This window comes from Epinephelus lanceolatus, chromosome 3, assembly GCF_041903045.1.
Source record: "Epinephelus lanceolatus isolate andai-2023 chromosome 3, ASM4190304v1, whole genome shotgun sequence".
In the NCBI taxonomy this organism is placed as follows: Eukaryota; Metazoa; Chordata; class Actinopteri; order Perciformes; family Serranidae; genus Epinephelus; species Epinephelus lanceolatus.
In genome coordinates, this window is record NC_135736.1 from 47,136,587 (window position 1) to 47,157,226 (window position 20,640).

General features: G+C 42.1%; 1 protein-coding gene across 2 annotated transcripts in view; it reads left to right on the forward strand.

Moving 5' to 3' along the window:
* The window catches only part of usp34 (ubiquitin specific peptidase 34), a 75,801-nt gene that overhangs the window by 16,799 nt on the left and 38,362 nt on the right, over nt 1-20,640 (forward strand). For both annotated transcript variants that reach the window (XM_033623736.2, XM_078166490.1), the window contains exons 5-20: nt 2,417-2,566; nt 2,901-2,968; nt 8,812-9,004; nt 10,503-10,564; nt 11,291-11,372; nt 11,607-11,699; nt 12,307-12,432; nt 12,541-12,670; nt 13,260-13,390; nt 14,783-15,501; nt 15,648-15,862; nt 17,096-17,214; nt 17,587-17,714; nt 18,582-18,671; nt 18,919-19,014; nt 19,261-19,343. In XM_033623736.2, the coding sequence (XP_033479627.2) occupies nt 2,417-2,566; nt 2,901-2,968; nt 8,812-9,004; nt 10,503-10,564; nt 11,291-11,372; nt 11,607-11,699; nt 12,307-12,432; nt 12,541-12,670; nt 13,260-13,390; nt 14,783-15,501; nt 15,648-15,862; nt 17,096-17,214; nt 17,587-17,714; nt 18,582-18,671; nt 18,919-19,014; nt 19,261-19,343 (2,485 nt within the window). The remainder of the gene's footprint in view (nt 1-2,416; nt 2,567-2,900; nt 2,969-8,811; nt 9,005-10,502; nt 10,565-11,290; nt 11,373-11,606; nt 11,700-12,306; nt 12,433-12,540; nt 12,671-13,259; nt 13,391-14,782; nt 15,502-15,647; nt 15,863-17,095; nt 17,215-17,586; nt 17,715-18,581; nt 18,672-18,918; nt 19,015-19,260; nt 19,344-20,640) is intronic.

Sequence of the window (20,640 nt, forward strand, 5' to 3'; positions counted from 1 at the left end):
TTTACAGTCTGGCACCTGGTTGCTACCCTTTTTATAAAGTCCCGACTTCGTCGGAGCACTGTGGGGGTACACGGCCACAAACATCACAAACACAGAAAATAAGAGGAAAATAAAAATATCCAAGCAGAGGGAAGAGTTTCTGCCACACACACATAAGTGATGATTGAGAGGGATTACTTCTGTGTGAGTCTATATAGTGTTTTTTTAGAAGAGTCCTAAATGGCATATCTTTAAGAAAATAGTAACTCATGTTCATGTCAGATGTTTTTCTGGAAAAAGACCGTTCATGTTTTCAGTTTTGACTCACAGAGGCAGACTGTTCATATCAGGAAGGCCTGATATCACAGTTTTGGTTCATGTCAGTCAGTATGTTGACTTTTTCGAATTGAGTACAGTTCTCTGTTTAGCTAAGTATTGTCCACATTTCCTGCCCTCTGTGGTTTGTTTTGTCAAATGGACGCCCACATTATTACAGTGTGCTGAGCCTCATAAACTCCATGGTAACAGGGTTTCATTGGCCTGCGCTCCTGATGCTGCTCTTTGTGTTCTGAGATGAAATTTTTAAGAGATCAGAATCAGTTTAATAACTATGTTTCAGAAAGGAATGCAGTAGACGGAGGTTAGGGCTCGTATTGTGGAAGAAACAGTAAAAGAGCTCTGCTGGGTGAGTTTCCGTTTCTTCAATATGGTTTGGTTTTCTGCAGATGAAGTCACTGTCCCTCAGAGAGCAGTAATGCGTCCCTGGATAATCTGCTAGCTCGATGGCTTTTTACCTTCCCACCGTAATAAAGTTTCATTAAGCTCAGGGGTGGGATGAATTTGAGAACAGGCTGTGTGAAAAATGAGCCGGACAACTACGAAAAAAACTCCCAGCTTTTACTGTTTTTATTGGCCAAAATAACTGACACACAACTTAAAAACAAATCATGTACCTGAATTAAAATACACTGATTTCATTTACTGTTTTAGAGTCTCAATCAAGTCAAAACAAGTTCGTGATTTATTGTCATGTGCACCAAAATTGGCACGATGACACCACACTTTCCATCACACTCACATAAACCCAGAAGGAAATGTGTTGAATCCAAACTGCTCAACAGAAGCAATTGTTAAGAAATGCATCAGATTTTTTTTTTCTTTTAGATGATTTCTTTGCCTTTCAGTGGACAGCACAGACAGGAATTGAACCCATGACCACTGCAGCACGCGCAATGACTTTGTACTAGGGCTTATAAATTTGGACAACACCGTTTATATCGATATAGGGTCAAGTTGCGTTACATGATCATACCAGTGCGCATCTCCTCTCTCACACTCTCCTCACAGCTCTGTCTCACTCATTCACTCGCAAGTTCTCCAGCAACTCTGTTTTGTTGTGTTTTCACATATAGTCCTTTTTAAACAAACCGAACTCAGTCCTCTTAAAGTGGGCCAACAGAAAAAGGACTCCGTTCTCTTTCTGTTCACACTATAGCCTGTTTATAATATATATATTGATGTGGCACTGCAGAGTGGTTATGAAGCCCTTCGCTTTCAGATGAACTTAGAATTGGAGGATAACCTTAGCGTGTCAGTGCTAGTCAGTTGTCATTTGATGTATTCTACATTCCACATCTGGAGACATGTCAGTATCTTCCGTGGTGGACCAAACTACTCCTCGTCCTGTGTCAAATGGCAAAGAGCAAAATGAACCTGGAGCACTTTGTTTTCACAAGGCACAGGTTAAGTGAACCGTACCGTGGGGGTGGTCTGAGTTTGGTTTGCTTCAGAAAGATCTGACTTCTCTTGGAATGTTCACATATGCACATATACAAAACTTGAGTCCACAAACCAATGGGCGACGTCACGGTAGCTACATCATTTATAGAGTCTGTGGGTGCACTGCACTGAACAGAAACCTCCTGTGATTTTGCTATTTTGAGACGAAGTAAACTCACTCTGGCTCTGATTGAGAGTGAGAGGCTGGTACCAAATAGAACGTTGGACACAGAGAAATGGAGATCTGTGTGGGTGCATGAGACCCTCAGAAAGAGGAGAAATCACAGGGAGTACCACCAGCTGGTCCAGGAGCTTGACTTGTTGGTTCAAGGCTTATCTGAGGATGAGTTGAGGAGAGTTTGACAATCTGTTGTCAATCGCCTGGCCAGACACTTGGACAAACGAGAAGTAGCTGAGGCAGCAATTGGTTGAGATATGTCTTGCAGCTTGTTGATAGCGAGCTAAAGTTAGCTCAACACAAACCATGTGAGCTACCACCTGTCGTTTCACCACCACAGAGGGCCCGCCTCATAGTTCATCTGATTGGACAATGGAAAAAACAACAATGACGCTGACTGCTTTTCTGCTATGTGCACCAAAACATTTTTGTGTTTCCTTCTGCAAAAAAAAAAAAATGTTGTGTCCCCTTATTGTCCAGGACGTGGAGGTTCCTCTGCATCTGCTGCGTTACGTCTGTCTGTTCTGTGGGAAGCATGGCCTCTCTCTCATGAAGGAGTGCTTCGAGTCGGGCACTCCGGAGAGCCTCCCCTTCCCCATCGCACATGCCTTCATCACCATCGTCTCCAACGTGAGTCCACAGACACAAATACACAGTCATCAACTCCCTCTTGCCATGATTTATGTATAAAACCCAAATGTAACACTCAAAAGTCAATAAATGCTAACCAAATGAAAGATTTCGATATTATTTTGATGATACTTGATATTGTTTTGCCAGTTGCCAGTTTATTAGGGACACCAGGCTAAATCTAACTCAGTTTAATATAACAAACATGTAAGAAATCCTCCACTAACCTGTACACACGTTGTTTGAGCCACCTGAAGTTTTTAAGGACGCCCATCTGATGTGTTTTCATGTGTTTCAATGTTGAATAATTTGTGTTGTGTGCTCCTCTACACAGATCCGAATATGGTTGCACATTCCTGCGGTCATGCAGCACATCATACCGTTCCGCACCTATGTAATACGGTGAGTTCACTCCAACCATGTCAAAGTGTTAACAGATGCTACAGTTTGCTTTTATGAGGGAACAAAGTTTTACATTTTCTGCAGTTACATGCTGGTAAATTTGTTTGCTGTCATTCAGAGTCGTTGCACGTGCTTGTTGGTACAATAGCTACATAGCACCCATGTCGACCATTTTCTGATCCAGGCTCGTTTAGCATTTTGCTTTTGTTTTTCTCAAAGCACCACGTCAGTCTCATTTTGTTTGTATCTGCTTCCCCATAAGATCACGTGAGGTGGTGCATTCAAGCTCCCTCTGGCCAATAACCTTAATAATATCCTGTAGTGTGTAATGTGCCATTATTGAGTTTCTCTTTATGATGCAACCTGATTTTAAAACTCCTGTAGTCTAAGCCCAGTTTAAGACCCAGAAAGGTTAATTCCCCTCAACATACTTAATACAATTTAAATACAGTTATCGCTGGGTAATAGGAGATCTATTTCCCACGTACCAGTCTGTACACAGATGTGCAAAGACCACCTTTTCTGTTTGTTCGGTAACATAAATTGAATTAGGAAATTCTGCATCCTCCAGTCATGGATCTTCCCCAATAAGAGAAACATTTTTCCAGTTTAACTCTGAGCTCCTGCACACAGCCGCAGGCCTGTCTGAGTGCCTGGTTTGTATATGACTGAGTAGCTGCCATTTTGTTGATCACCTTGCCTCCCTGTCAGCCCAGCATCCAACAGCTCCTCCGCCCAAATCAGGCTGGAAGAAACTTAGCTTCTGCAGACGATTTGAGCGAAGCTTTTTGATTTAAATCAGAACAAAATGGAAATGTAGATATGGCTACCAGGTCTTCATCAGTAATCTGATCAATCCTTTGTTATTCTGTACTGCCAGATATTAAAAACACACTTAGAGCACCTTTTTAGATGCTTTGGAGAAGCGTGCGAGTTTAGGTGTGTCTCTCCATTGATCTTTGCTGCCATTTGAAGTGAGAAAACCAGACGTGGTCGATTTTGTCTCACAGCTCTTTCCCTCTCCGTCTCTCTCACTCAGTCAGTCAGTGCACCTCGCTCATTCGTGCTCTCTCCCCCAAATACCAAACTGCCACACATGTGTTGCTAGGAAGAGCTTCTGTCACCATGGCAACAGTTGCCAGGCCTCCAGTGAACCTCTCCTCACATGACCCTAGAGGAGACAGAGCGCCGGCAGGCCCGGTCATGTGACGCAGGCAAGCTGATGCTCCGCCGCCTCTTCTGTCTCACTGAGCAGAGACACACAGCGGTGGAATACAATGATTACTCTAACAGGAACGACGATTAAAGGGTCATTCCCGGATTTTATTAAAACACCATCTTCCCTGGAAACAGTGTTGATGTTTCAAACTCACCACAGTTCAGTTTTTAAAAATTGCAAACGTTATTGTCATGAAGAGCTCTGAGATTGGCTCAAATTGTGTCTACACTGAATAGGAGAATATTCTTTGTCATCCAGCTTCAGCAGCCAGACTCTAAAGGGCAACACACACCAGCAGCACATGATGCAAGACAAAGACGCATGAGCACACTTGCTTGGAGTGACAAGATGAGGGATTAGGTACGTTAACGTGGATTCATAGCTGAGCAAAGCTGTACAAGAAAACACAAAAAACTAAATAACACTCAGTACTGAAAAAAACACTGAAGCTTTAAAAGTGTGTACCCAGGAAAGCTTTAAGTATGGTACAGACTCCAGTATGTAAAATTTAGGGGATTTTTTGACATCTAGCAGTGAGGATAACAGATTGCAACCAGCTGAAACTTATTCTGGTTAGAATTCCTTCAGTGTTCGCTGGTCAGGAGTTTTTTTTAACTGAATTATCTGCAGAGGTCTCTTTGTTTTCAACACAAATGGACCAGGAGTCTCATTTACAAAACAATGGGTTGGATCCATGCTAAAAATGTACAAAAGCCAGAAATGGTGCCAAAAGTATTTGACACTCACTTAAAACTTGATAGGTAATCGTAACTTCAAATTACTTAATTGCGGTCTACACACAAGCCGCTATACGAGAATTTTGCCCAAATGAAATACATAAAAAATTTGCATAAAGTGTGTCTTAAATGAGAAACAAACTGATCACAGAACAAGTTAGGATCAGTACAAAATCTGAGCATTCAGTGAAACCTTTTGGTCCTTTCTTTGGTACAAGGGATCGAGAAGTCAACCACTTTGGTCCAGACTAAAGTGTTAGCTGACTCACCTGACTTTAAATCCAGTGTCATCATCAGGCTTTGATTTATGACCACATACCTTCAAAACCAGTGACATTCCATCAGCTGTACTTTGTTTTAAAGCTAATTTACAAATGTTAAATGCTTGCATCGTCATAGTCCGTATATTAACATACTAATGCCTCACAGAGCCGCGAGCATAGCTGTAGACTTTCTCTTGTTAATTCACGAAAGGATTCTGTGGGCTTTTTGGTCGCTAAACCTGCACAAATAAGATGAGAAAGAAGAAACTGTATAGTTCTCAACGCACCCACAAAAGTTTAAATGCACCCCTAATTGCAGAGTCCTGCATGGGTCCTCCCATACTCGTAAAGCTCAGTACCAGAACTGACCTGTTCCCCGTTATTATGTCTGAATCAAAGCTGCCCCTGCCACACCTGTTAATAAAAGTCCCAAGACACGACCCGCACCCGTGATTAAACACACACAAGCTACAGTCCCTCACATAAAGCTGAGTTCTATGTTCTTGAATAACAAATCCAGCAGAGGATTCGTTCGATGCTGGGATGGCAAAAACTTTGAGCACATTCACTGCCAGGTTAGGAAACATTTTAGCATGCTCCTTCCACCACCATAATACCTCCAAAGGATCCTCTTTGGGTGTCTTGAACTCCATGTAGGCTGCCACCTCATCCTCAGGCTGCAAAGTTTCATTACTCACGTCGGTAACAAATGTGACGACAGGGTCAAAGGTTCGACTTGTGTCATTGACTTTCAAGATAAAAGGGATTATGGATTGATTATAGTGATTTAGATGTCACAATATTACACACACACTGCACATCTTTTTCATCTGTTTTATTCTGAATATTAAAAAATATATATTTTTGTTCTCAGCTACTGCCTGCCTGCGTGAAGTTCATTTTTACCCGTGCCTGTAAATTTATATATATAAACATATTTTTACCCTATAACATTTTGCAGGCTACCCATAGGTTACACGTGGGTACCCTACACAGTGCAGGACTCTGCCCAGGCAAACATGTCTGTGCTCATGTGCTATTTGCATGTATTTAAATAAGGTATTAATCTTAGATTGGTTGCAAAATTGGCAATTCTATGCAAATGAGCCTCACTGCAAAAACAATCACAAAGATCAGCACTAACAGCCACACACAGTTACAGTGAAGTTAATAGCATAGTTGGTGTGAGCTATAGTACACTGACAGACTGGGATATTAAATCCCAAATACAAAGGCAAAGGCTACATTTATACTTTGCCGCATAAATAATTGCAACCTGACACAAAATGGACAAAATGCACTCAGCTGTAAAACTTTATGGGTGTATCTGTGCTGTAACATCATCAGCACAATATCTTTTGTAAATTGGACTTTGAGTCGTGGAAGGTAGCGGTTGCAAGTGATGCGCAATTTATGTTGCTATCAGTGGCCGCAGTTCAGTCTTTGGGAATTCCCTCCTGAGTCTTTGTTGACACTCAGTTCTGCGATATACCGGCTTTAAGGTATATCATGATGAAAAAGTTGACGGTTATCATACCACGTACATTTGCTATCTACGATCTATCTACCATTGCATACAGAGTTTGTGCTTATTTTTTTCCTAAAGATTGTCATTTAGTAAGACTGGTTAGACAATTCAAAATTACATTTCCTGAAGCTTTGTCCCTCCCTCAAATGTTGATTCTGTTGATGAGGTCTTTGAACTTGTTTGTCCTTTTAAGTGTGTTTGATCAGCGAAACACAAACAAGCAACTGTAGCCTCCCAGCTCATCAGGAAAGATCTGAAAACCACAAACCAACTGTCCCAGCTCAGAGTGGAGACTGGATGAGTCAGCAGCACTCTGCTGTTGATCAGATCTCTCAATGTTCGCCCACACAGAGCTGAAAGAAGTAATGTGATTAGAAATGAATCTCAGAAGTTACAGAGTTTTTCAGATGTTTGAAAAGTTTGATTCACAGTCAGAAATGAGGAAGTGAATTGTGATGTTTTTGTCGGGTCCAACCGTCTTTGTCGTTATCACAGTTGTGATAAGTGTTGGCCTGCCGCCCACCACTTACTCTAAGTCCTCCTGCTGGATTTCTTTGCAGTCAGAAGTGCTGGTGGTGAATTTTGAACAGGGTGTCGATGTTTCTGCTAAAACAGTCGTAATGAAAACACTAGATTGAGAAGCTTGTTTTAGGAGAGCATTCCCTATTAGTTTTCACAAAGTAATCACTTGTCTTCCAGGGGTCAAACAGTGTCAATTAAATAAGAAAAGACAAAAAAGGACAAATGTAAGGATCAGAAATGAATTGAGCAGAGCTGAGGATCCACCACTAGCTGTCACTGTACCGTGGACAACACGGGGGAGTGCATATTCATCTAGAGTTCAGGCATTGCTGAAAAGGGTACAAGACAATGCAGATGCTTGGAGTATCTGCATTGTCTGCATTAACGGTATGAGTATTTTAAATCCTAAATATCAAACATGTTTATTTTTCTGAAAAGTTTTTCAGACTCTGCATGATGGGAATCAAGGAATTCCACACACAGATTGAAAGCACAGAATAGCCCAGAAAACCCTGGAGGAGGGGGGCTGGAGCCTATCCCAGCTGACATTGTGTGAGAGGCAGGTTTCACCCTGGACAGGTCACCAGACTATCACAGGGCTGACACATAGAGACAGACAACCATTCACACTCACATTCACACCTACGGACAATTTAGAGTCACCAATTAACCTGCATGTCTTTGGACTGTGGGAGGAAGCTGGAGCACCTGGAGGAAACCCACGCTGACACAGGGAGAACATGCAAACTCTCCACAGAAGAGCTCCCCCACCCTGAGTTCGATCTGGGAACTGTGAGGCGACATTGCTAACCACTGTGCCACCCACTCAGGGGCACATGAAGCCAAAATGGTTCAAATGCTGCATATAAAGTTACCCAAATGATTGGTCACTGCTTCTACTCTGTGCGGCCCAAAGAGCAGGTGCACTGGAGACTTCGACCAGCCGAGCCAACTACTTCTGCTTTAGCCCTTCATTAACTTGAATCAAGATAAAATAATACATCGTACAGCTCTGCTAGACTTTCCAGATGTTATGGATTAAATCCAGATAGTGAAAGGAGTCATTTCACAGGGGTTGTGATGTTCAAAAAAATGTCTCCACTGATTTACAGATGTTTGTGAGTCTGTGGGGTGAAGTCTTTTTGGGCTGCAGGACAATGCTTGATGGACAGGGAAGTTGTAATCACAATGTTTGGCCACTACAAAAATTGGCTTGAAAGCCCCGCACACTTCCTGGGGGCCTGCTAACCCTGAGGTCATTTCCATTTATTTTGATAATTGTAAAGCTGTTTTTTAATTTCAGTAGGAGTGGCATTACAAAAGGCAAAGTCTTAAATCTAATTTGCCTTAAGCTGTAGGAACCCTGAATTAGAAAACCCACATCAAGTCAGATGTATTGATTAAAAAAACTGTTAGCACCTTAAATGTTGTTTTTGACATTAAGATGTACTTAAAACTCTGCTCATAACACAGAACCTCATTGTGTCCAGACATTAGCATTCAGAGCCGTAAGTTTAAGTTATTTCAGTGAATTTTGTGTCTTAACTCATTAAGTTTTGGTTGTCTGCCTGCAGGTATCTGTGTAAGCTGTCGGACCAGGAGCTGCGGCAGAGTGCGGCGCGCAACATGGCCGACCTGATGTGGAGCACGGTGAAGGAGCCGCTGGACAGCGCGCTGTGCTTCGACAAGGAGAGCCTGGACCTTGCCTTCAAATACTTCATGTCCCCCACGCTCACCATGAGGCTGGCAGGACTCAGCCAGATCACTGTAAGTCACTCCAAACATGACTGAACTCATTCACACAGCGTCGCCTGGATTAGGCCGATGGGAATTTTTTAAACTGGGGCTCTTCACTGTAGCACCTCAGCAACCGCCCTGTGAGAGACTTGTGTGACTGACTCTGGTTCTTTATTCGTCATTTGAGTCTCAGCTGCAGTTGTGTTTCAGTCAACAGAGGTCTTAGTCATGGGGCTTTACAGTGATGATTTATGACTGACTTGAAATTCTGTGTTTTGCTCACCCCTGTGAGCAAGACAAAAAAAGTACTTTAGGTTTTATGAAAGGTAAACATAAAATGTTGGAACTGTGAGACTTCAATGCTCATTACATGCCAGGAAGTTCAAGTTATTTATTGTCATACGCACGACAATTAGGGAGAAGCAGTTGTTAGCAATGGAAGTCTTAGAAAAATTGAGAATATACGAATAAAGATAGTGCAGAAGTTAAAATATAGAGATAAAATATAACACGTATGAATATAAAATAAAATAATATAGATTTGTGGTAGACAGGTGTGCAGTAATTGCAAAATGAATAAACTGTGGTGTTTTCCAGAAAGAGTCTTCTGATGGGTGAAAGATACTTGAGATTCCCCCACTTCCTTCCTTCTTTTTTATGCCGTCTCTCCGGTGATAACCGTGGCTGGACGGTTTATGTTTTCATGTCGACTGTCTGTCCGTATGTTCTACGTATGTATGTACATCCCATCCTTCTGACCGTGAAATCTCAAGAACGCCTCAAAGGAATTTTTTCAACTTTGGCACAAATGTCCACTTTGACTCAGGGATGAACTGACTGTTTTTTTTTTTTGTGGTCAAAGGTCATTGTCACTGTGACCTTGTCTGTCTTATTCTTGTGAATGCAATATCTCACTTTGGAGGGAGATTCTTTAAATTTGGCACAAACGTTCACTTGGATTCAATGATTAATTGATGAGATTTTGGTGGTCATAGGTCAAAGGTCAAGGTTCATGTGACCTTATCTGTCTCATTTTGTAAATGTGATATCTTAAGAATACCTGAAGGGGTTTCTTCAAATGGCACAAATGTTCACTTGGACTCAACGATGACCTGATTAGATTTTGGTGGTCAGAGGTCAAGGTCTGTGTGACCTCATCTGTCTCATTCTCATGAATGCGATATCTCAAGAACACCTCAAGGGAATTTCTTTAGATTTAACACAAACGTCCACTTGGACTGAAGAATAAACTGATTAGAATTTTGTGGTCAAAGGTCAAGGTCAGTGTGACCTCACAAAATCTGTTTTTGGCCATAACTTGAGCATTGCCTGGTGCGCTGTTTCACTGATTTGATTTAGTTTATAAAGGCCAGTAAAGACTTGTTGACTTTGCCTGTATTTGTTTAGCAACAGCTTCTTTCAGTTTTAAGGTTTTGGTATGACACTGATGGGAAATAACCTTTTACAAAGATGTATGATGTATTATGTCCTTACTCATCCTGGAACGTGTGTGTGTGTGTTTTCTCAGAACCAACTCCACACCTTCAATGACGTCTGCAACAACGAGTCACTGGTGTCTGACACAGAAACGTAAGTTGGCTTAAAGGGATCAGATAGCTGTGCTCAAAGGCGTCCATGAAGGTGTTGATATGTCCAGGTAGACAAGTATTTGGGTCTGCTTTAACGAATTGATGATATAATGGCATTTTGCTGTTCTACAAAGACAGCTTTAGTTTTCTCGGATGGTGCAGGTATAATTCTTAACTTCTGCTGTTTTCTTTAAAAACTACATCGTCCAGTTTCCCACTTGTAAGTGAACTCAAACTCAGTGAGCAGCGCTAAAATCAACCTGCGTAGTTGTCCCTCCATTGTGACATTAGAAAGTGTCACATTTATCTTGCAAGTGTACTCTTCTTCAAGGTTTGCTTTACTTCCTGGATTTTTCCCACATGGAAATTCTGACCAATTAGGAGCAGCTTTCTCACACAAGGCATTTGATCTGGTCCTCTTGTAAATGCTGCCATGAGAACGCGAACCAACTCTAGGCAATTAGACAACTTTGGAACAACATGAGTCCCTGATTCAGACCAAAGGAGACGACTCTAGGGCTGACAGCAGCCTAAATAACCATAGAGCAGGAAAAGACACATTCCTGACACCTGTCTTTACACCTGTAGGTGTACATCCACACAGTCAGTATGCTCTGTGTCACAGCACACATATCATACAAAGCATGAGTTTTCCACTCTGTATGTTGACCTCTCATTAACCTGTCTGTTACTTCACTAAAGGTCTGATTCTGCTCCATCCTCTCAGGTCCATAGCAAAGGAACTAGCTGACTGGCTGATCCACAACAACGTGGTGGAGCACATATTCGGACCAAATTTGCACATTGAGGTGAAACATGTGAACAAACACATTGCATTTTCTGCTAAATTTAACACATAAACTTTTAGTTATATTGTGTTTAAATGAAATCCATGTTATCAGATTTATCACAAGGATTTATGTTATTTGTGACGCGTTGCAAGTTACAGTGTCTTTCCTTAAACAGTGCAGCACTGGAGATTGGAGGTCATTTAATTTTTTTCCAAGCACAGCTGGTCTTAAGTGTGCGTGTGTGTTTTCCAGATCATTAAACAGTGCCAAGTGATCCTGAACTTCTTGGCTGCAGAGGGCCGACTCAGCACGCAGCATGTGGACTGTATCTGGGCTGCAGCTCAGGTAAGACGGGACAGATTTACTCCTGACTGTACGCAGCTTTATTCCGCTCCATTAGGTTACTCCGTGGAGCAGCATGAAGGGGCCTACAGTATTTATCACTACATCAGTACTATCAAGGGGGTAAACCATGGATAAAAACAGGAATGTTGGCTGGCTCAGCTGGAGTTGCTATAGTACATAATGTTGGTTTGAACATTTGCATGTGTGTGAGTGGCAAATGGAAGAGAAAACTTTTCCAGCTGAGATATATCTACTAAATATTAACACTTTTCTTCACACTCCATTTGATGTTTTCATTAGAATATAGAAGAAGATTTGCTGAGTTCTCTGTCAGACTGAAACAGGAAAAACTCTTGTGCAAACTGTGGGGATGATTAGATGGGGTATTTGTGTAGAATAATAACAATATAGAAATATAAAACTGAATAAATCATAATGTATGATGTAATAATGTATGTACATGTTATTCTTACTGATATTTAATCGCTAAATTTTTGAAATTGTTTACAGACAGTAAAAACACATCTCTGTAGCAGTCAGTGAGTACCTGTGCTTTCCACTTTGCAGATATGAAATAATAAACTCTGCTATTTGTTTGGTGTTTTAGTTGAAACACTGTAGCCGTTACATCCACGACCTTTTCCCTTCACTCATCAAAAACCTGGACCCAGTGCCTCTCCGTCACGTCCTCAACCTGGTGTCGGGCCTGCACCCCAGCGCCCACACCGAGCAGGTACACAGCCTCAAAAATCACCTAAAAAAGCACTCTGATCGTTACCATACTGTTGGATTTTAACGTGTTGATTATTTATGATAAAAGCTCATGCGTCTCCCTCCTCAGACGTTGTACCTGGCCTCCATGCTGATCAAGGCTTTGTGGAACAACGCCCTGGCGGCCAAGGCCCAGCTCTCCAAACAGAGCTCCTTCGCCTCCTTGCTCAACACCAACATCCCCATGGGCAACAAGAAAGGTCAGTGTTGATAAGATTAATGAATCAAAATGCAGGAGCTACATTCAAAATGTCTAAATGGAGAAACCTGTTCTAACAAACATTAGAATTCTTCTTTTCACGCTTTGGCCGTGATGAAAGAAGTACTCAGATCTTTTAATCAAAGGTAAACTATGCCAATTTTCAAAATGCATACATATTATTCCTATCCTTTAAGACAGTCCAAAATTATTTCTGAATATTAAGTCTGGGGCTGCTCCGTAGACGAATTAAAAAAAAAAAAAGTTCTAGATGACACAGAGAGCACCCAGGGGAATGTTCTGAGTATATGGGTACATTTTCTGTTTCAGGACTGGGAAGACTATAATAGAATAATGCTCATTTGGGTATTAGAAAAAGAACACAAACAAAATCAGTGAGTTCACTTTAAATGTTTCAGGTGGTAACGGAGACACTTATTTTACTTACTTAATTACGTTTCACAGGCCGTGTGCATCCTCCCTCAGCTTCTGAATGACTACGGCTGGTGTCAACTGTAAATGTTTGTGTGGCAGGTTTGAATTCCTTCCCACAGGAAGTTCTCAGTCTCAGTCGTTTTGTCTGGTCTCAGGTTCACCGGCCGCCAGTCCGGACAGCAGTGACAACAGCGACACTCAGCACAGCGGAGGCAGTGACATGGAGATGGACGACCAGATGATGACTGGCAGCAAGAGGAGCCAGCAGAGGCTGTCTGACACAGAGGTACACACACACACACACACACACACACACACACACACACAGACAGACAGTACACAGTACACACTCTCTGTCGAGCTGATTTGGATCCCTGCAGTTTTTGTTTGCATGTCAGCTGTCATTTACACAGCACATGTAGATTCACTGTCCCTTTGAAACAATGGCAGGAGCTGTTTTGAAAAGATAACGTTTGGATCACAGCTGAACTGGGAGAACAAAATTAATCAGGTTGTTGAATAAAACATAAGTTAAAAAGCATAGGGCTTTGCTTTAATTTGTGGTGGAGATTGAATTAATTGTCATCAGAAACTTTGTAGATTGAATTTTGGGAGTAGTGTGTATAATATTATGTACATGCAGGGCTCAACAGTAAGGATTGCCCAACAGCCCATGGCCACTAAAATGCCAGGCTAGTAAATCCTGCCCGATTAGGCAAGTGATAAAAATGAATTAAACACATTGTTTTTTTGGGAGCTGATGAGGGAAGTAGCTAAAGAGTGAGCCACCTCGCTTCCTTCTCATCTCTGTTGAGAGTTGCACATGCGCAGTACCAATTGGGAACTGGTGAGAGCTGTAGCACAAGCGAGAATTCAGTTATCTTGGAAACAGGAGTTGTGTGGGCAAATCCAACTACATATTGCACCGTTTGCCACAAGTTTAAGAGCAAAGTGGATAAGACAGGGCTGTTTTTCAAAGGCATGTCAAGTTTCCTATAAAACATTGTTGGAGTGCCAAAATAAGAATTGACAGCATCTCGCTTGCATGAAAGCTAAGAGGGCTGCCGACAGCCTCTCCTCTGGGGCCTTGCCGGTGCTTGTACAAAACATTAACGCTGAGGCAAGTCAGGTGATCGCATTACTGATTGCCACAGCGTGTCATGTTTCAAAAGAAGAACTTAAGTCTTTGCTGTCATTTTAACTGTTAATTAATAAAACAATTTGTGAAGGGGCAAGTAACAAAATTACTTTGGGCAAGAAGATTTCTGACCCACCTGCCTGAATAAATACATTATGTTTGAACGCTGACACGACAGTGAATATATTTAGTTTTCGTGTAATGTTGCAACCATAAGAGTCTAACATTGAGTCTAACTAATTAGTTCAGTGTAAACTTCATCATCAGCTGTTATATTGTCATATTGCATTAAATTTCTTCCCCCTAAATTTAAAGAAACCATATTTAAGAGGTCAAAGAGAGTCATGATGAAATTGTTTTCAATTGTTTTCAATTTCAACAAACGCGACAGCTTACGTTGTGCAGCTGCACAAAAATGAACATGAAGTAGATTGTGTGCTCTGCCTGTGTTTTTTTCAGGGATTTGAACAGGTGTTCTCACCTTTTGACTGAAGTGATTATGATAACTGTGTTGTTTCCCGTGTCTGCGTGTGTCCTCAGGAGTCGATGCAGGGAAGCTCTGATGAGACGGCCAACAGCGTGGAAGAAGGCAGCAGTGGGCCGGGCAGCAGCAGCGGCCGCAGCGAGGCCTCCAGCAACGAAGCTGCCTCCAGCCGAGCAAGCCAATCAGCCGGAAGCCCCGGCAGTGAAATGCACTCTGACGACATGGCGGACAGTGAGGCCTTGAAGGAGGAGGAGGAGGATGACGAAGAGGAAGATGATGAGGAGGATGATGACGACGATGAAGAGGACGAAGATGAGGGGAACCGGTCGGCTGCCGAAGGCGGGCAGCAGAAGGAGCCTAGGGAGCAGACGGAGTCAAGGAAGAGGAAGGCGGGGGAAGCGCTTGGCGAGGGGTCAAGCCAAGGGGCGGGGCCTAGTGGTTCGGGGGGCGGGTCTAAGCCCAAAGTTCTCCCCTTCAATCCAGAGACGTCTGCTGTCATGGTTACAGCGGCGTCAACGTCATTAGAGGGCCGGATGAGGATGTTGGACGCTTGTTCTGCGTCGTCGTCTGCTCGGCCCGAGGGAACGGAGCCCCAGCAGCAGCCTCCAGACATTGGGCCTTCACAGATGGTCCAGGGGCCTCAGGAGCCTCCGTGCCTGCCGCGGCCGGGGGACTTCCTGGGAGAGGCCATGGGTAGTGAGCTCTTTAATTGCAGGCGCTTCATTGGCCCCCAGCACCACCACCATCACCATCATCACCACCACCATCATGAAGGGTAAGGCGCTAGATAAAAGTTCAGAAAGTCACCCTTTGCCTTTAATCTAAATTAACTGTTCTGCACATTTTGATGGAGCTGTTTGATTGATCTTTAATGGGTCTGCTTCTCTGCCTCCGTCTATAAAACCATCCCTCCTTTGTCAGTCCCATGGTGGAGGACATGCTGAGTGCTGACGACGTGAGCTGTAGCAGCTCCCAGGTCAGCGCCAAGTCGGAGAAGAACATGGCCGACTTTGACGGCGAGGAGTCGGGCTGTGAGGAGGAGTTGGTCCAGATCAACTCCCACGCTGAGCTCAGCTCCCACCTCCAGCAGCACCTCCCCAACCTGGCCTCCATCTACCATGAGCACCTGGTGCAAGGTGAGCCATACTCAAGGCCTTGGAAAGTTCACTTTGACAACAGGTTGTTTCCACTGTTAGCTTTTGACTGAAGTTTGGAGTAGGCAGAAATCTGGAAAGGGAAAGAGGCAGAATTTGAAAATACACCCTCCTCCTGCAGCTCTCCCCTTTCTGTCTTAAGCCCCTCCCACCAGATGACCATGCGCATTTGCACATGCTTCATATTGTACCCCTGTGTTTCCTATACGTTGCCGGTTGCCCACAGCTCATTCTCTCAGCCCCTTTTTCCCCCTTTATCTCTCTCTGTTTATGAGACCACAAATACGACAAGAATTACCTAGCTAGCCACCCTATGGTCCCTCCTTCTTGCTCCTCGTCGCTGTGGACTGCTTCACCCGAAAGAGAGCAGGCAGCAGCTTGGGAAACAGACCTTCTGTCAGAGACTGTAGTGGCCACACACACCAGTGCACACACTTAAGTGCTGGATGTCACTGTGGGCTGGTGGCCAGCAGCAGCGCTGAGTATAACCTTTGTAACAGCAGCAACAGAAAGTTTGCTGATCCAGCAGGGAGTCGGGGCTGTCCGGTCCCTCAGAGCTGGGGTTTGCACTGGCTTGATTTGGGGTGTTGTGGCCCCTGACTGGGGGTCAGGCTCCGGAGCTGCTGGCCACTCTCTAGTGGCGAAGGCGGAGGACACACTATGATTCAAGGCTCTTGCTAACATTGGCTACATAAATGTGAACTTGAAGCTGCAGCCATGAGCCTTTAGCTCCGGTTAGCAGAAGGCTAAACTGTTAGCAACATTTTCTCTCCATCTCTGAAACACTGCACTGATGTTGACGTGTTTTATATTGTTTATTGTTAGACTCTCTTTTAGTCTCTCTTTTTGGTCAGTCCGTCTTTTTCGGGTTGCTTTGCAGTGTAGGCAGTTGGTGCCAATTCTGGAATAGCAATTTTCTCTGCAGGATTCCTCTCCATTGAATCAGGCTTTCACCATCTTAAGTAACGGGCACACACTTCTGCATTTGTTGAACAGCCAACAGGACAAAGTCTCCTGTCAGTGGCTAGGTGCAGAGGTGCAGATTCTAGTGTTATCTCAGTCCATTTGAATTACAGTATACCCAAAGTTTGTTATGGGATTTATTTGCCAAAATAAAACTGCCTACCCCAGCTTCAGATTTACATAACTAAAATAAAGGTCAACCTGCCAAAGAATCAGATAAGCTGATTTCATGAACGCTCTGTATCTCTGCAGGTCCGGCCGTCCATAAGCACCAGTACTCCAGCAGCCATGCTGTGACTGACATTAACCTGGACAACGTCTGTAAGAAGGGCAACACTCTGCTGTGGGACCTGGTGCAGGACGAGGACGCGGTATGACTTCAAACCTCCAACTTCTCTTTTCAGTGTTTTTAATGTTAACACGTTTATAGATGGAGCGCCTTTCATGTGAGATACATAACGTGTAAGATGGTTTCGGAACAGTTTTATTGATCAGAGTCCTGCTTCACTTTGGTCATAACTAAATAATTTAAATGCATGTACACACACTGAATATTTAGTTTGTTCAGGAGATTCATTGAAGTGTTTACCAGAAGCAACATAACATAACCAAAAATGTCTGAGAAAAACAAAATGATGTGTGAAAAAGTGGGAAAAAAAGTGAAAATGGTGCAACACCCAGTTTTCCTTTTAGCAGCAGCCTCAGTGTGATCTCATGTTTAATTTGTCTGTGTGTGTTTTTAGATTCATCTGTCTGAGGGTCTAATCAACGAAGCAGAAAAGCTATTGTGTTCGCTTGTCTGTTGGTTCACCGACAGACAGATCCGAATGCGCTTCATCGAGGGTTGCCTTGACAACTTGGCCCACCACAGGTAAGAGTTCCCACTGGATTTAATCATCTCTGCGAGAGAAACAGAATGAATGTCTGAAAGCTGCATTGAACTGTCATAGAAAATGTGTCAGTGTTGAATGTGTGGGATGAGGATCGTTCTTGAGTCTGCTGCTCTGAGACAGATAACATCTTTTAAGACCCCGTCTGCAGATATAAAGTAAAACAGAGTGAAAAATAACAGTTGTGGTCATTAATAGTCATATAAGTGCTATTAACACACATATATACTGCAAGTACTACATTATACATACTACATGTACTCCATTGTGCAAGTGCTGCATACTTTAGCTACTGCAAACTACATGCACAACTACAACTACATGTCTGCATTAAAAAGCACCAAAGCAGGATAATGTATGCAGAGATTGGCTCCTCAGCTCGCCAAAAGCCACTTGATTAACAGCTTGACCCTTTAAGGAAAAATAAAAGCAAAGGGAAAAAGAAAAAGGAAAATAAAGGGGTATAAATAAATAAATGGCATTGTATAAAAATTAATAAATAATATGAAAAATATGGACTAATTTATATGCAAATAGCTAAATAAATATACAATTTAAAAAATATATAAATACATATATAAATAAATGTGAAAATAAATGAATATGCTCATTTTGTTTATTTGTCTTTATATTTCCACATTTATTATTTCTTAATTTCTCCTTTTACTTATTCTTTTATTTATTCCTCTTTATATTTCCATTTTATTTTCTTAGTCTTTTACAGATTTGTTTAATTTTTATGGCACTCCTGTGATTCTGTAAAAAACTGCTCATACAGAAACATAATATTTCCAGAACACTTCTTTTATCTGTGCTCCTGACTGTCTTATTCTCCTCTACCCTCTCAGGTCTGTTGTGGTTTCTTTGCGTCTACTACCCAAACTTTTTGGCACTTTTCAGCAGTTTGGCTCCAGCTACGACACTCACTGGATCACCATGTACGTGACATTTACCATCTTGAGAACCATAGTAACCAAGTTCACATTAACATGTTTAACAGCTGGTTTACTTAAAGTTTTATGTTCTTTGAGCTTATGTTTTCAGTTTTGTTCCTGTATGCTTATTAAACTTGCTGCTGGTCTTATGATGTTAAATTAATCCTAAATCTATTTTTTTTAAATAAAATGAAGAGGAAACAGTCTTGTTTCATGAGTGTAGTTCTGATTTGCTTGTTGGTTTGGTCAGGTGGGCTGAGAAGGAGCTGCACATGATGAAGCTGTTCTTCGACAACCTGCAGCACTACATCCAGGAAGTCCGAGAACACCGGCACAAGTTTGCACTGTAAGAGCTTCATCACCACTCATTAAATACCAGGTTCCCTATGGTTACTCCAGACATAGTACTTGGACAGTAAAACACCTTTTGGACACAAGCTGATTAACAGTCACTCATAGAGCAGCAACAGAGACACTTATCTCTGCGACAACATTATAGGTTTCATTAAAATTTATAATTTTAATTTTCTTTTTCTGTTTAGAAATTGTAACTGATAATACTGACACGTCTCTCTTTGCTGTGTCGCTGAAGGTACAGCCATAGTGCGGAGGTCCAGGTCCGTCTGCAGTTCCTCACCTGTGTCTTCTCCACACTGGGATCTCCAGACCACTTCAGTAAGATTCAGCTTCTTTTATTCTGCTCAGAGTAACAGTTTAGATTAAGAAGAAGATATATTGTACATATAAAGTATAGATATATTTGGCGGCTGTGGCTTAAGGCGGATTTATACTATACTCTATACCTACGCCGTTGTGAGCATTTGCACTTGTGTGGTGGTGTGTCTGTGTCACTGCAGTAACGCCTCCAAAACACTAGTCAGCGGCAGGGTTTCTGTGAAGTGCTGTAAAGTTTAGTTGATTCAAAACACATCCTAAACACACATTAAACACACATTAGACACACATTAAACATGGCTTAATAGCAACTAAGTAGTACACAAATCAGCTTCACTATAACTCGCAGCATTCACAGACAAACACTTGTCTTTATCTGGACACATTTTCCCCACAAACACAACATGCTAATGTTTTTAGCACAATCCTATGATATTTTACATTGTATTAATTAGCCTAGTGGCTAGTAGACTTTTTCTCTACTCATATGAAGCCAGGGACAACAGCAACATTTAACAAAGGTAATGTTACAAAATTCGGCTCCATTACAACTCACAAGGTTCACTGACAAAACAGCTGTCTTATACTAAACACGTTTTCCAAGCAAATATAACATGCTAACGTTATTAGCACAAGTCTATGGCATATTACATTGTATAAATTAGCCTAGTGGCTAGCTTAGATTTCCTCTACTCATATGAAGCCAGGATAAATCTCACGCAGTGTGTGGAGGTTTTATTGTCTTCACAATAAACGCTTTGTTTCCACTGAGGGAAATGGTTTCAGCTTACAGAAACAGACAAGAGGTCTGCGTCGCTGCGACATGTAGTTACATTTCTGGGGAACTGCACGTCAGGCTACGGCATCGATTCAACACAGAAGTATAAATCCCACTTTAGAAGGTAGGAAGGGTTTTCCACTAATTGGATGATCGGTGGTTCAATCCCTGGCTATAAACACCATAAAGACACTTGAACTTCAGTATATTTTCAAGAAGAATAGTGATAATGACACATAACTGAGAATAAACATAACCTTTATAATAAGAAAACATTAAATAACATGAAAAATAACAAACAAATAAATGCACATGGTGGTATATTGTGATATAAAAGCTGACGGTCATCATACTATGTACATTTGCTTATCTACGATATTGAAAAAAAGCAACTACAAAGAGAATCTCCCCTTTACTCTACTTATTTTTCAAAGGGGAGACTTTTTACACAAACTTCCAATAATTAAATAGTTTCAAGTTTTAATTATAGTAATAAAACTTTTGTTCAAAGTGAGATGG